Here is a 13,412-nt window from a genome sequence, read left to right on the forward strand (position 1 = left end):
ATCTAAAAGACTATATCACCTGTCTCTGTTTAGCCAGCATGAGCTTTTATTAACCACCCTATGCTACATATATTGACGGAATACTAGGTCTTCCTTACATCAAGTAAGTTGCTTTTAAGTCATGCCAGAAAGTTGAAAGAATGATATTAGAAGGAGTTTAGTGAGTCAAAGTGGGGTGTGGTCAGGGTGAAAAGTAAGAAAATAGATCATAAAAATTGCACCCCCAGGGAGCCAAATGGACAAAATGATTTGTCTTTTCTGTTGGGGAGGGAGAAGAGAGGAGATCACCAGGCTGGAGAATCCTGTTTTTATTGGTAACAAATGCTGTCTTCAAAGACCTCTTTCTCTTGTTCCAGACGAGTGTATCTCCCATTAACACTGACTGTAACTGTGCAGAGTGGGAGGGGGATCGGATCCTAAGTATGGTCGTGTGGGCAAGCTAGCTGCTTGAGAGCCCACTTCTGGTTCTTTCCAATGCACCTTGAAAGGAACCTTTCTTTCTGTTTCATATTAATGTATTACTTCAGCCAAAACTGATATTAAAAGCTGTTTTCATAATGAATGTGTAAATTCAAGTCACTCATTATTTTCAAAGTTGACTTTTTTGGAAAACAGTCATGAAATCCCTGGACTAGCATCTTGGATCCACGTAACTTGCTGTGTGGCCTTGGGCAAGTCACTTGTGACGTCTGTTTCCTTAGCTGTGTAATGAGAAGCAGGACTAGATGATTTCTTTCTTTTTTTTTTTTTCAATTTTTAAAAATGTTTTGTTTATTCTTGAGAGAGAGAGACAGAGACAGAGACAGAGCATGAGTGGGAGAGGGGCAAAGAGAGAGAGGAACACAGAATCCGAAGCAGGCTCTAGGCTCTGAGCTGTCTGCACAGAGCCTGACGTGGTGCTTGAACTCAGAAACTGTGAGATCATGATCTGAGCTGAAGTCGAATGCTTAACTGACTGAGCCACCCAGGCACCCCAGGACTAGATGAGTTCTAATTTTCCTTATGGATTTAAAAAAAAAAAAAAAGCTTATGATTTCCAACCATTCTGTTTCATTGACTCTTGGATTCGTGTGCACTCTACAGGAGAACTTGCCAAGTATAGAACAGATTTATTAATCCTTAAATATATTTTGTGCGTAATTATCTCCCTGTGTTATAAGAAACAGCTATAAGAGCTAATGAGCCTATCTTATTTCTGTAAAAATAATATAATCTATATTATAATCTGCAAATCTAAGTGATTTTTTTGGATATTTTTTAATGTTTATTTATTTTTAAGAGAGAGTGAGAGAGAATGCGAGTGGGGGAGGAGCAGAAAGAGAGGGAGACACAGAATCCCAAGCAGGCTTTAGGCTCCGAAAGTCAGCACACAGCCCAACACAGGGCTCAAACTCACCAACCATGAGATCGTGACCTGAACTGAAGTCGGATGCTTAATCGACTGAGCCACCCAGGCACCCCTAAGTGATCTTAAATATAGTACCAAATATTTGCTTCTCAAATTATTTAGTTAAGTCATTGATTATTTTAGGCCTTTATGGTTATCTTCTAAAATAATTTTTAGTGAAATTTCTACCTTTGTGAAGCTTTGGTGGGATACAATACCACTTAAGTCTGAGTTTGGGGATTTTTGGTATGCCTGAACACTTCTTATTTTTGATTTTTCTGTTGCTATAGTTTACCGGCTTTTCAGGCACTACTATGGTTGCTTGCTCCTGAATAAAGACCAGAGATGTACTTTGGAAACTGGGTGAGAGCATAGTACAGAGAGTTGAAGCATTTTCATCTTTTTTAAATGTTCTCTGTGCTTAGAAAGGGCCACCCTCATATAACACATGTGGTTGGTGATTCTGTCAGCAAGGCCTTCACATCAGAAAACACTGGGTGAACTGTTATATATGTATTAGGGCAAGATAGTAAGCAGAAAGGCAGCCATGCCTATTTTCAACAATGCTTTCATGTTCCAAAGAAATCCTGGGAAGTTTAGCAGTTCAAGACTGTTTCACCAAATGGAACACAAAGGGTATTAATATACGGCCAACTTCCCACTGACCAGAGCAAGATCTCCCATTTAAAAGCATGTACCTTCTTGCTTAGTCAATGTAGTTCCTCAGAGTCCTCAACAATAGGTGAGAATGTTCTACACACAGGCAGACCCTCAGTGCTGTACTATGGACTGGGGTGTTAGTTTCAAGGCTGTGGCAATGCAAACAAACTGTTATAATTAACCAACTAGCACACTTGTTAGCTGGATTTATTGTTAGGACCTAGTGATCTGTTGGAAGTAATAGTAGAATAGGATTTCTTCTACCAGATGATAACAGATCTATGAATTTATTACAAGATCGGAAATGAGCGAAGCTAATTACGGTTCTATTGGGTAAATATAATGGGCAATCAAGTACATGGGATGGCTGGAATAAATTTGCAAAGAAAATGTAAATAATAAGTCCAAATCAGTTTGACATCTTTGTCCCATACATCCAGTGTAGCCAGCTTGATTTGCCTTGATGATTGCGAGAGAATGTACGTGTGTGTGTGTATATATATATATATATATATAGGTGCATGTGCACTCATAACTATGTGCATAGGTGCACGTTTGTGGTGTTACAGTGGAGTCTATTTTCCTGAAGCTTACGATAAATGCCCTTTCAGTCTGTAGATGGAAGTGGGATATTACCTGAAATATAAGCAACATACTTGGAAGACACAGAGAAATTGGTGAACTTGTGAATAGTTAGCAAGTAGAGATTTGAAAGCTCAATTCAACTCACTGTCATTTTTAGTGGCTCCAAAGTTTAAAAGTATGTGGATGGGAGTAAAATTCATGAGTAAATGTGAAGTGAAGAATGTCGCTTGATGAGTAGAGTGTTTCTTTGTGAATCACAGAGAAAACAACAATGGTAATAGGAACGAGAAGGTGAGTTCATATGAGAAGTTTGGGGATTTCATTCTACAGTGAAGAGCTTTCTTGATGACGGGATAGTAACACATAGGAAACTGCAAAGCTGACAGATAACAGCTGTGACCCTGACCCTGTGAGGAGACCTCTGTCATGATGAAGGTCATGTTATGGGGCTTTATGTTCAATCTAATGTAGAGTCAGGGGACATTTTAGAGTAAATGAAATAAAACTATCTGAATTAGAATCTAAGAAGGAGACAGCTTTTTCAGTTTTTTTGTTTGTTTTTTGTTGTTGTTATTGTTGATGTTAAATGGAGCTCTGGAGTAGGGATTTTTCACTTCCTTAACACTGTACAGAATCTTCTGTCTTGTCTGCATAACCAGAAATCTCAGTCCTCAGTGGAGTTCCACAGAGATTCTTGAATGGACAAATCGTCCCAAATCATGTCTTTATCAAATTCATAGCCTACGTACAAAATTTGAAAAATCCTTTGTGAATGAGGACAGTACCATAGTTGTATTCGGATGATCTAAAATTTTAGCCAGGCCCTGGCTATCTCAAATTAGGCTGACAGTTCTGATTTTCCAAGCAGGAAAATGGGGATAATGTTGCCTCTTTATCGGAAAAGTTTTTTGAAAACAAAATGCCATATTAGGGTTGGAGGGAATATAAGGTGTTAAGTATGTGAGGCTAAGTTTAATTTATCTTCACTTCTCTTTGAAGGCCAGTGTCTAAATTTTTACCTTTTCAAGTGGACAATACCTGTGCTTTCAATGACAGCGTTTCATCGTTTGGGAGCAAATTTGCAACCCAATCAGACATATTCTACTGATTACCATCATAAATGCTACTTGAGAGGTTTAAAGTCGAATTAGAGTTTTTAATCTCTTTTATTTACATCACATAGAAATCTCTTTTCTTGTAGTTTATGGGGTCCTTCTACATGAGAATGTTGTGTTTATAAATGCTTTAAAAGTCCTGGTATCTGAAAACTTCCCAGGTGGACCTATTTACTGAAAAGGTTGTCTACGAAATCTGGTTCGGAAGCTGAGGAGGAGGAGAGAACAGAGAGGCTCCGGGAGTGGGTGCTGACAGGAACTGATGTATTTTGGAAGCCGAGGTCCTGACACACAGGCCTGTACGTAAGTGCGGCTCACTATGAGATGAGGTCGAAAATATCAAGAACGAGTGGCCACTGCAACACAAGAAAGTATGGCCAGAAAGGATGAGTCATATACTCCAGAAGGGGCAGAAGACAGTATGAAATGCTAGAGTTGGTCAGCGTCTTGAATGTCATCCATGTTGACCACCTCCTTTCCCTGTGGTTTGTACTTCAGACGGGCAGGCAGACACAGGAGAACCAGTTCCGTTTCAGTGCCCTTGAACAGGAGGTGGCAGAGCCACGCAAGGCTTTCCCCTCACTTTTAGGAAGTACTCGGGCTGAGGACCACGGAGAACGGGAGGAACAGACGGGGTGCCTATCTCAAACCCTGACCGCAGGACCACGCAAAGCTTCGAAGAAACGATCTTCCAGCTTTTAGGAAGCTAAATGTTTTCAAACTTAGGTACCGCTTCCCTCGCTGACGGTCATCCAGATCTGAAAAGTTCCATTTTGCAGAGGGATTTAGAGGAAAACATGATTGGGAGTCCGGGATGAAGTCATGTTTGGGTCACAACTCTTGTCATGAATTAGGTTCTTTCCAATAGTCTATTGAATCATCTGTAGTTTTTCCACATGTAAGTGGCACCAGAACTCTACAACACTGCCTCTGTATATGTATGGTAAGATGGAATGTTATAGATATATTTTTTAGGCTTATTTATTTTGGGGGAGAGGGAGAGAGAGAGAGAGAGAGAGAGAGAGAGAGAGTGCGTGCACAAGTGGGGGAGGGGCAGAGAGAAAGAAGGAGGGAGGAAGAGAGACTCTCAAGCAGGCTCCACACTGTCAGTGCAGAGCCGGATGTGGGGCTCAAACTCACTAACCCTGAGATCATGAGCTGAGCCGAAATCAAGAGTTGGACACCTAACCGACTGAGCCACCCAGGCGCCTCTAAGATGGAATGTTTTAGAAATAAGATTTTACTTAACTGAGTGAAAATAATTTTACTTGTTTCTATCAGAATTATGAATTTGAATGGAATAAATCATGTTTTTACATTGGTGTCTTTAAATCATGAAATGCTTCTGTGAAAAATAAGGAATACGTAGCACTTTTTTATGCCTATCACAGATGTATGTATATACATGTTTTAAAATTTGAAGTCCCTATTTTAAGAAAACATATGTCTGTATAGACTGTAACATTTATTTTTTAAGATTCTGGAACTGACTTGCATCTTAGAAGTAAAATAACATTATTTAAACATGTAGCAAGGGGCAGCAAGGGGTACCTGGGTGGCTCAGTTGGTTAAGCATCCAGCTCTTGATTTCGGCTCAGCTCGTGATCTCACGCCCTGCGTCGGTCTCCACGGGGAACAGTAGAGCCTGCTTAAGATTCTCTTTCTCCCTCTCCCTCTGCCCCTCCCCCACCAAAAAGAAAAAAGAAAAGCAGCAATAGAATTTGAATCTCATAAAAGTATTGGCAAATGTGTCATATGAAATTCTAAACCTCCATACTTATCACACATTTTTGACTGGATCCTTTTGAGGTGTTTTTGTCTTTTGTCTTCCTTGTTGGTTCTGAGATCCTGTGGAAGTCTCAGTATTTGTGAGACACAAGTTCACTGATCCTGCAGTTTTCATCACGCCGTTCAATAAATTATAGAACCTGGGTTCTCAGATTGATATTCTTCTCTTGATTTAGGTCAGGTAAAGGAAAGCTTTACAGATTTTAGAATTTAGACTTTTATAAGTAAGAAAATCTTTCTATATTTAGCCATGGAACCAGGTATAGTAAAAAGAGAAATTCTAAAATCTGTCCTTAGCCTGGCGTGGGGATGTGAGACCTGGTCATGGAGTGAAAAAGCCAGAGCCTGGAGGATGAACAGTAGAACCACGAAAGCATTGGGACCAGAGCTTGTCATGAAAGATGGCAGGGGTGAGGTAGGCCCTCCCTGGAAAGGTGAAGTGCTGTTATTCTATTCTTTCACCTGATTTTATCAAAGGAGGTACAGAAGTTCAAATTCTGGAGACTATTGGATTGGAAGAACTATGTGGATCAATTCACCTTCCCATTTCTCTTCCTGCTGTTGTCAGCTGAGTCCAAGCCATCCAAGAATGAATTTGGTATATGTGTGCCTCACCCGTACAGACCCGGGAATTTACTCTTGCTTGAGGGCTGTTGGTAAACCTCGAGTCCAGCCCTTTTTATGATCCATGTCTTTGCAGGATGAGTATAAGTGCAACTCTTTCTCAACAAAGCTGTCTTCTGTTTAAGGTATGGCAAAGCAGATTATCATTAGAGGGAAGGCTATTGAGCGAGAGTTGATTATTTTCAAGAGCAAAGTGAGGGATACACTTAGAGAATAATCAATGCTGTAAGCAAATAGTAAAAATCACGTGGCCAGCATGGATGGAGAAAGGTTTAAAAATGGCTAAAAATCCTGACAGATTATTTTGAAAGTAAAGAAAGAAACAGGGAAGAGATTCTGAGGAGGGAGAAAGCAGAGGGCACGATCGGAAAAATATTCCAGGTGCAGGCTGGACGCCATAAAGGGAAGACGGGACAAGGAAACACTTGTAAACATAGTGCCTTTGGATCGCTTCCCCTTATGTTAGCTATCAGCATAGCCAAGCAGATTGATGTAAGCAACTCACGGGAATGAATGCTGCTCAGAATTTATTAGATGGCTACTGATCCTTAAAAAGGGAATAATTCAATTATAAGCGTTTTTCTTATCTTTATTTTCGCCATAGGGCTTTCTCTGCTTTCACTGTTTCCACCGTCTCATCCCCACCTCCCCCCACAGTTTCTTATGGCCAGCATGCACTGTTGATAGGTTGGCCAAAGTCAATAGAAAAGTCTGTTTTTGAACCAGAGGTAAGGAAGGCACTGGAAGCCTGATTATTTCCTAAATGGAGCTGGTGTGGTTTGTATGTATTTCGACATCCCAGAATCAACCAAGCAAAAGCGTTTCACATCTCATGGTCTAGTGAATCTGTTTGCTTTCCTTGAACTGATCTGATGCCATAAAGGCCAGGATTGGGCGACTCTGATTTTTAAAAGCACAAAGGACTAAGGGATGAACCGGATGTTCAGGTAAATGGCTTCAGTGAACCTGGAAATGTTCTATAACATCTGTTCTGCCCCTGCTTCTTACATTTGCTTGTTTTTAAAAGTAATGCCTAATTATTTTTAAAAATAAAAAAATTATAAACATAAGGGAATAAAATTATACATAGCATGTCATAAATAATATTTGTTAGGATATTTATATGTAATATATGTTATATAATATATACTTTATACCCCCCCCACATATATATACATACATACACAGGGATATAAACATATATGTATGTATGAGGGAAATAGAAGTAAACAAACAGACGACTGCTCAAATGTAATTCCTGTAAAGAGTTTCTTGTGAGGAGGGTGGGAGGTGTGGGGGAAGGTTATTGACACCTGCATCTTTTCTCAATGCCACTGCCCACCCCCTCTCTTCTCTGGCTCTAGCTCTGTTTTTATTTTTATATTTATCTCTATCCTTATTGCTCTCTTTACCTCTATTTTTCACATAAAATATATAATATTTAATACTATAACACTGTTCTGTGCTTTGCTCTTAAAAAAAGCAACTTGTACATATATTTTACAGATCTTTCCATATTAGCCTACACAGTTCTGATTCACTGTTTTTAAGGGCTGGGTAGTATTCCATTTATGGATACAGTGATTCTTTCTTGTACAAATATCTCGGTCAACTTTCGCAAATATATACGAGAGAGAAATTCCTAGTAATGAAATTTCTGCAGGGAAGATCCATGGGCGTTGTGTCTGTTTTACAAAAATTTTCATTCCTGGCACCAGGTATGATACTGCTTACACTTTCCATTCATCAGAAGTTAATTATTTTGTAAACTAGGATGAGGCTACAGCTTAACTTTTTCCAGTTGGCCAGTAGTTATTCCAGCACCACTTACTAATTAAACCTTTCGCCTGCTGATAATTCCTTCTTTCTTTCTCTGACTTATAATGTTGCTTTCCTTATAAATACATTCTCATCTTTGTGGCCCTTTTTCCCATCCCCATCCCCAGCACTCATCTACTTCTTTCCTACCAAGCTGTTTTAATTATTTAACTTTAGAATATATTTGACTACCTAGTCTTCACCCAATGACTCGTCCTTTTCAGTTTTGTTTCATTTTCATATATTTATTTTTTATAAACCTTTAATATCCTCTCCAGTTTCCAAAAAATCCTCCTTAAATCTTTATTTCAGTTGCATTGAATCTTTAGGTTTATTTAGGAAGGACTGACATTTTTATAATATAAACTATTTTTTTTTTCTCCAAGGTGGTATATCTTTCCATTTAATTCTATCTTTTGAAATATCTTCTTGTGGCATTTTAATGTGTTCTTCATGTAGGTCCTACACATGTCCTAGGAAATTTATACCTAGATATTTTATCTTTTAGCGACTATGATGCATGGAGCTTCCTTTTGATTTTTGGGCTTAATTGGTTATATCTCTCAAATATGTGGACTTTTCATCTCGCTGAATTTGTTTTTTTCAGATTTTTGGCTGATTCTAATCAGATCATAGAAAATAAAGAAGATTTATTTTTGACAAGCTGAGATTTTGGTGTTTGTTTTTGCGTTACTCTAGTTATAGGTGTAGATTTAATGGCTGGAAGAAGTCTTACGATTCTTTTATTTTAATCTGGTATGTTCAGACTGTTCTCAGAACATTTACGCTCCGTTCTCCTTACAAAAAGTTATGGATTTTCAAATAGGACAATGAACTCTTGTTTCTAAGCGTATACCTCGATGTTCTCTTCTCTGTTGCCATCATTAGCATCTACAGAGACACTAACTCTCACAGATTTGTAGTAAGAATAACTGTAAACAGTAAAATAAAACCAATAGCCAACATTTGTTGCACTCCCTGTGTCTGATAGCCTGCTAAGTGTTCTGCTTGGACTGTTTCATTTAATTCTCGTCATAATCTCAAATTACTTTCGTTAATCCCCCCACTTTACCTATGAGGAAACTGGCACCGGAAGTTTAGCCACCTGCCAAGGGTTCAGAGCTAGTAGGTGATGGCACCAGACTGCTCAGCTAGAGTCTGACTGCATCATCACACCGTACTCCTTCCCAGGGCCACCTCTCCACAGTGACGTGACCCATTTCCCAATCTCATTGCCTTTGCCTCTTGTATCTTGCAGTGTTATCGGACTCCCCCTGGACCAACACCTCTGGATCTTGTAAGGGCAGATGCTTTGAACTTCAAGAGATTGGACCCCCTGATTGTCGTTGCGATAACCTGTGTAAGAGCTACAGCAGTTGCTGCCATGACTTTGATGAGCTTTGTCTGAAGACAGGTAGGTAACTTTTGAGTCCTCTCAAGACGAGGCCCTCTGCTGTTATCCTCCCTGGCCTTGCCACCCTGCTTTGGCCAAACCAAACTGTGGGGTTTAGTTTTGCTTCTTGAATGATTGTCGATTGCATTATAAGTATACCCCCTGTGACTGTTGTTTGCATACGAGACCTACCCAAAGGAGGTTTTTTGCAATTGCAGTCATTATCTACTGGTTTTGGAAGTATTTATGGCCAGGCTTTTTTTCCCCCCCTTCATCTTCATCATTTCTATCTTTTGCTGTCGACTCCCACACTCACTGCTAGGGCACCTGGGCTGAAACTGTGAACATTCTTTTTTTTTTAAATTTTTTTTTTCAACGTTTATTTATTTATTTTTTTGGGACAGAGAGAGACAGAGCATGAACGGGGGAGGGGCAGAGAGAGAGGGAGACACAGAATTGGAAACAGGCTCCAGGCTCTGAGCCATCAGCCCAGAGCCTGACGCGGGGCTCGAACTCACGGACCGCGAGATCGTGACCTGGCTGAAGTCGGACGCTTAACCGGCTGCGCCACCCAGGCGCCCCGAAACTGTGAACATTCTTAAGGGTTGGGTTTTTCTGCTTTAATTTTAATTTTTTATTTTTGCTTGTCTGCCCAGTTTATAGCATTTGTTTTATTTCATCTTATTATATGGTAGCTATTGGTCTACCCTGATGTAATTCCCCATTCTCTGTGCAGGTGGAAAGTTGTTATGGAATTCTAACATGCTCATGGGGTCACATGCTCAGGGTAGTTCTTAAATATTCCTTTACAGTCTTCCTGACCTTTCTTTCCATGTCTTCTATACTGGAACCATCAATAGAACATATGAGCTTCTGAATGTGCATGAGTTGAGAAGAAGCACCTTCGTAGACTTTTGCCACTACACCTTCCCTGGTTCCACATCCTGATGCTTTACAGGACTCTGGAGGGACCTGGTAGGCTCTCGGCCATGCCTCTGGGGCAACATCGTATTCAAACTCTCCGAGAAAGATGACCATCAACCCCGTTCTTAAGATCACTAGAGGAAGAGATTTAATAGCTTCCTTGACAAGTTGTTACTGGTTTTTGAACTTTTATAGTTTAGATGATTCTTTCAAAAATCTAACTCATATTATCTTTGATATTAGCCTTGTCTTTCTAATAATATCATTAGAAACAGAGACATTATTCTCCTTTACTAAAGAAGTAGCCCTTGATTCATATGAAAACCAGCACCAGCTCCCTTACTGGTTCTGGTTTGTTTGTTTTTCCCCCCAAATAAGGAGAGTTTTATTAGGCTGTTTTCTGTATAATACATTTTCCAAACATGTAGCCATTTTTTTTTCTTGTTACTTTCCTTTGGAATTTCTCCCAGGTTCCTTAGTTGTGGGCCTGCAAACTTAAATGCTGAGAACCTTGTAAACTGAACATATGGATGGAACAGATGTTCTAGTTGAGTTCTTTGGCTCTAAAACATTATTTCAAACCAGCAGCCTGTGATTGCTTGGTGCCGGGAAACTGATGTTGTGTTTCCTCTCTACCATGAGCATCTGGCCTCAGACATGTCATTTCAGATGCCCGGGTTCCTGATCTTGGGGCTCCTTGCAAAGTTTCGTGGATGTCCTCACCCCAGCTTAGCTCTCTTGAGTGTAGTTCATGCCTCTCTTCCGAGGTTCAATAAATATGGACTTTAATAACATTTTTAAAGTAGTTTATTTTCCTTTGTACCAAGATAACATATACCAAATGTGGAAGAATCAAATATCAAATAATAACAACAGGTTGAAGGAGAAAACAAAAGTCTCTGAGGTTCTACTCCAACAGCACAAGCACTCTCTAGAGATAAGCACAATGTTTCAGTACAGACCCTGACTACTCTGTGTGTATGTGTATTTATATGAGTGTGTGTGTGTGTGTGTGTGTGTGTGTTTGTATTATATACACCTGTGCGAGGGTATGTCTGCCTTTTGCATGCCTACACAGTATTCCATTGAACAGATGCAACCTGCTTCATTGATCATCGTTTAGATTTTCCCCAATTGTTGTTATGAACAATGTATTAGTGAATATTTTTCATGCGTATTTGTATTTTTTTTCTATCTTCTTTAAGATAATTCCCAAGGAGTGGGAGTTTGAATCAAAATTTATTTATTTATTTAATTTATTTTAAATTTATTTATTTATTTTGAGAGAGAGAGTACATGCACGGGGGTGGGGGGGTGGGGGGTGGAGGGGGAGGGGGAGAGAGAGAGAGGGAGAGAGAGAATCCCAAGCAGGCTCTGTGCTGACAGGGGTGCTTTATCCCACGAACCATGAGATCATGACCTGAGCACAAATGAAGAGTCAGACGCTTAACCAACTGAGCCACCATGTGCCCCTCACAGTGCAAATTTTTATGTATATTACAAAATTATACTTCGCAATGTTTCTATTCCTCTCGAAGGCACAAGAGCCTTCCACCACTCCCTTTTCAACATGTTCTCACTTTTAAAATGTATTTTCTCATTTAAAAAAATCTTTTTTATCTTACCTGATAGGTAACACTCTTATTATTCCATAAGATTAAATGTTTTTTCTCTTTATAGCCATGTTTGCTGTGAAAATTCTATAGCTGACTGACTCATACCTTGCTTGTAGTTCACACTGAACCCTGACTTTTTAAAATTCCATTCTTACTCAAAGCCAGTAGTTCCTCAATAATTTTAGCTTGTTAATAGTGATGCTTTTTTGTAAACAAAGGGATTTTCTTATATACCAGGGCAAGAATAAAAGCATATTGATTAAGAGTTATCCTTGAATTGGGGGGAAAAATCAGTCAAAGTAACCTTGGAAAATTGCTAACCATTGGGAATAGCAGTTCCTGGATAAAGGGATTCCAAGCATTTAATCTGTTTGGGAATAGAAGGCAGAGGAAGTAGGGGATATCAAAAAGCAGAGAATGGAATTCGGATACAAAGGTAATTCTAAAAGAGTGGAAAGTCAACAGTAGTTGCATGGTTTTCTAGCATGGCAACGAATACCTCCGTATCCATTTATTCACTTAGCAGAGTGTCTGTTGGTAGAATATTGTTTTAAAATTTTTTAAATGTTTATTTACTTTTGAGGGACAGAGAGACAGAACATGAGCAGGGGAAGAGCAGAGAGAGAGAGAGAGAGGGAGACACAGCATCCGAAGCAGGCTCCCTGCTCTGAGCTGTCAGCACAGAGCCTGACGTGGGGCTTGAACTCACCAACTGTGAGTTGCTTCCTAAAATCATTGCCTTCTACATATGACAAGTTTTAAGAGATGAAGACCTAAAGTATCCTTAGCTCAAGAGGTCTTTCTTGACCATTCCACGTCAAGTAGCATCCCCTTTCCACCCTATCACTGTCAATACCATCCGGTCATTTCCTTCATAGCACTTAGCACAGGCTGAATTTATCTTGTTTTTGCTTATGGTCTGTCTTTCCCAGTTGGAAAGTAAGCTTCATGAAGATATTGTGTCTTGTCTTTCTGTTCTTCACAACCTCCCCAGCACGTAGAACATGGAGAACATAATAGAAATATTTATTGAACAAATGAATTAATTATAAAGTTTCTCAATACATCAATCCTGAATTTAAAGAGTCATATTTTATTTTCATGGTAATTTGCAATGAGATTTAATGAATGTTCATGGAACACCTAGCATGGGCCAGGCACAGTCTCAGGCATCGGAGAATCAGTGGTGAAAAGAGAGATGTGATTTTTTTCTTTTCTGCTTCGGAGGTTCCAGTCTAGTGGACGAAAAGTCAAACCAAAAAGTACAGCACTCTCTTTAAGATGAAAACAATTTTCTAAATATTTTCTCTTGATAGAGTTAAGCCATGATGTTCAGACAGAAATCTGTAACTCACCTACTGGTCTCCTTGAGAGTAGGGACTGTGATCTCTCACTGTATAGGCAGGGACCACATTTTGGTCAATGGTTGGAACTGTGAGTGTTGTTATATCCCTTTATACTCTCTACATTCCTGTTTCAGACTTTAACCTTGGGTTGCAACT

General features: G+C 39.5%; 1 protein-coding gene across 6 annotated transcripts in view; it reads left to right on the forward strand.

The window, feature by feature from the left end:
* The window catches only part of ENPP2 (ectonucleotide pyrophosphatase/phosphodiesterase 2), a 111,718-nt gene that overhangs the window by 31,429 nt on the left and 66,877 nt on the right, over window positions 1-13,412 (forward strand). For all 6 annotated transcript variants that reach the window (XM_030303997.1, XM_030303999.2, XM_030304002.1 and 3 more), the window contains exon 3: window positions 9,236-9,391. In XM_030303997.1, coding sequence (XP_030159857.1) covers window positions 9,236-9,391 — 156 coding nt within the window. The remainder of the gene's footprint in view (window positions 1-9,235; window positions 9,392-13,412) is intronic.

The sequence above is a fragment of the Lynx canadensis genome, chromosome F2 (assembly GCF_007474595.2).
Source record: "Lynx canadensis isolate LIC74 chromosome F2, mLynCan4.pri.v2, whole genome shotgun sequence".
Taxonomy (NCBI): domain Eukaryota; kingdom Metazoa; phylum Chordata; class Mammalia; order Carnivora; family Felidae; genus Lynx; species Lynx canadensis.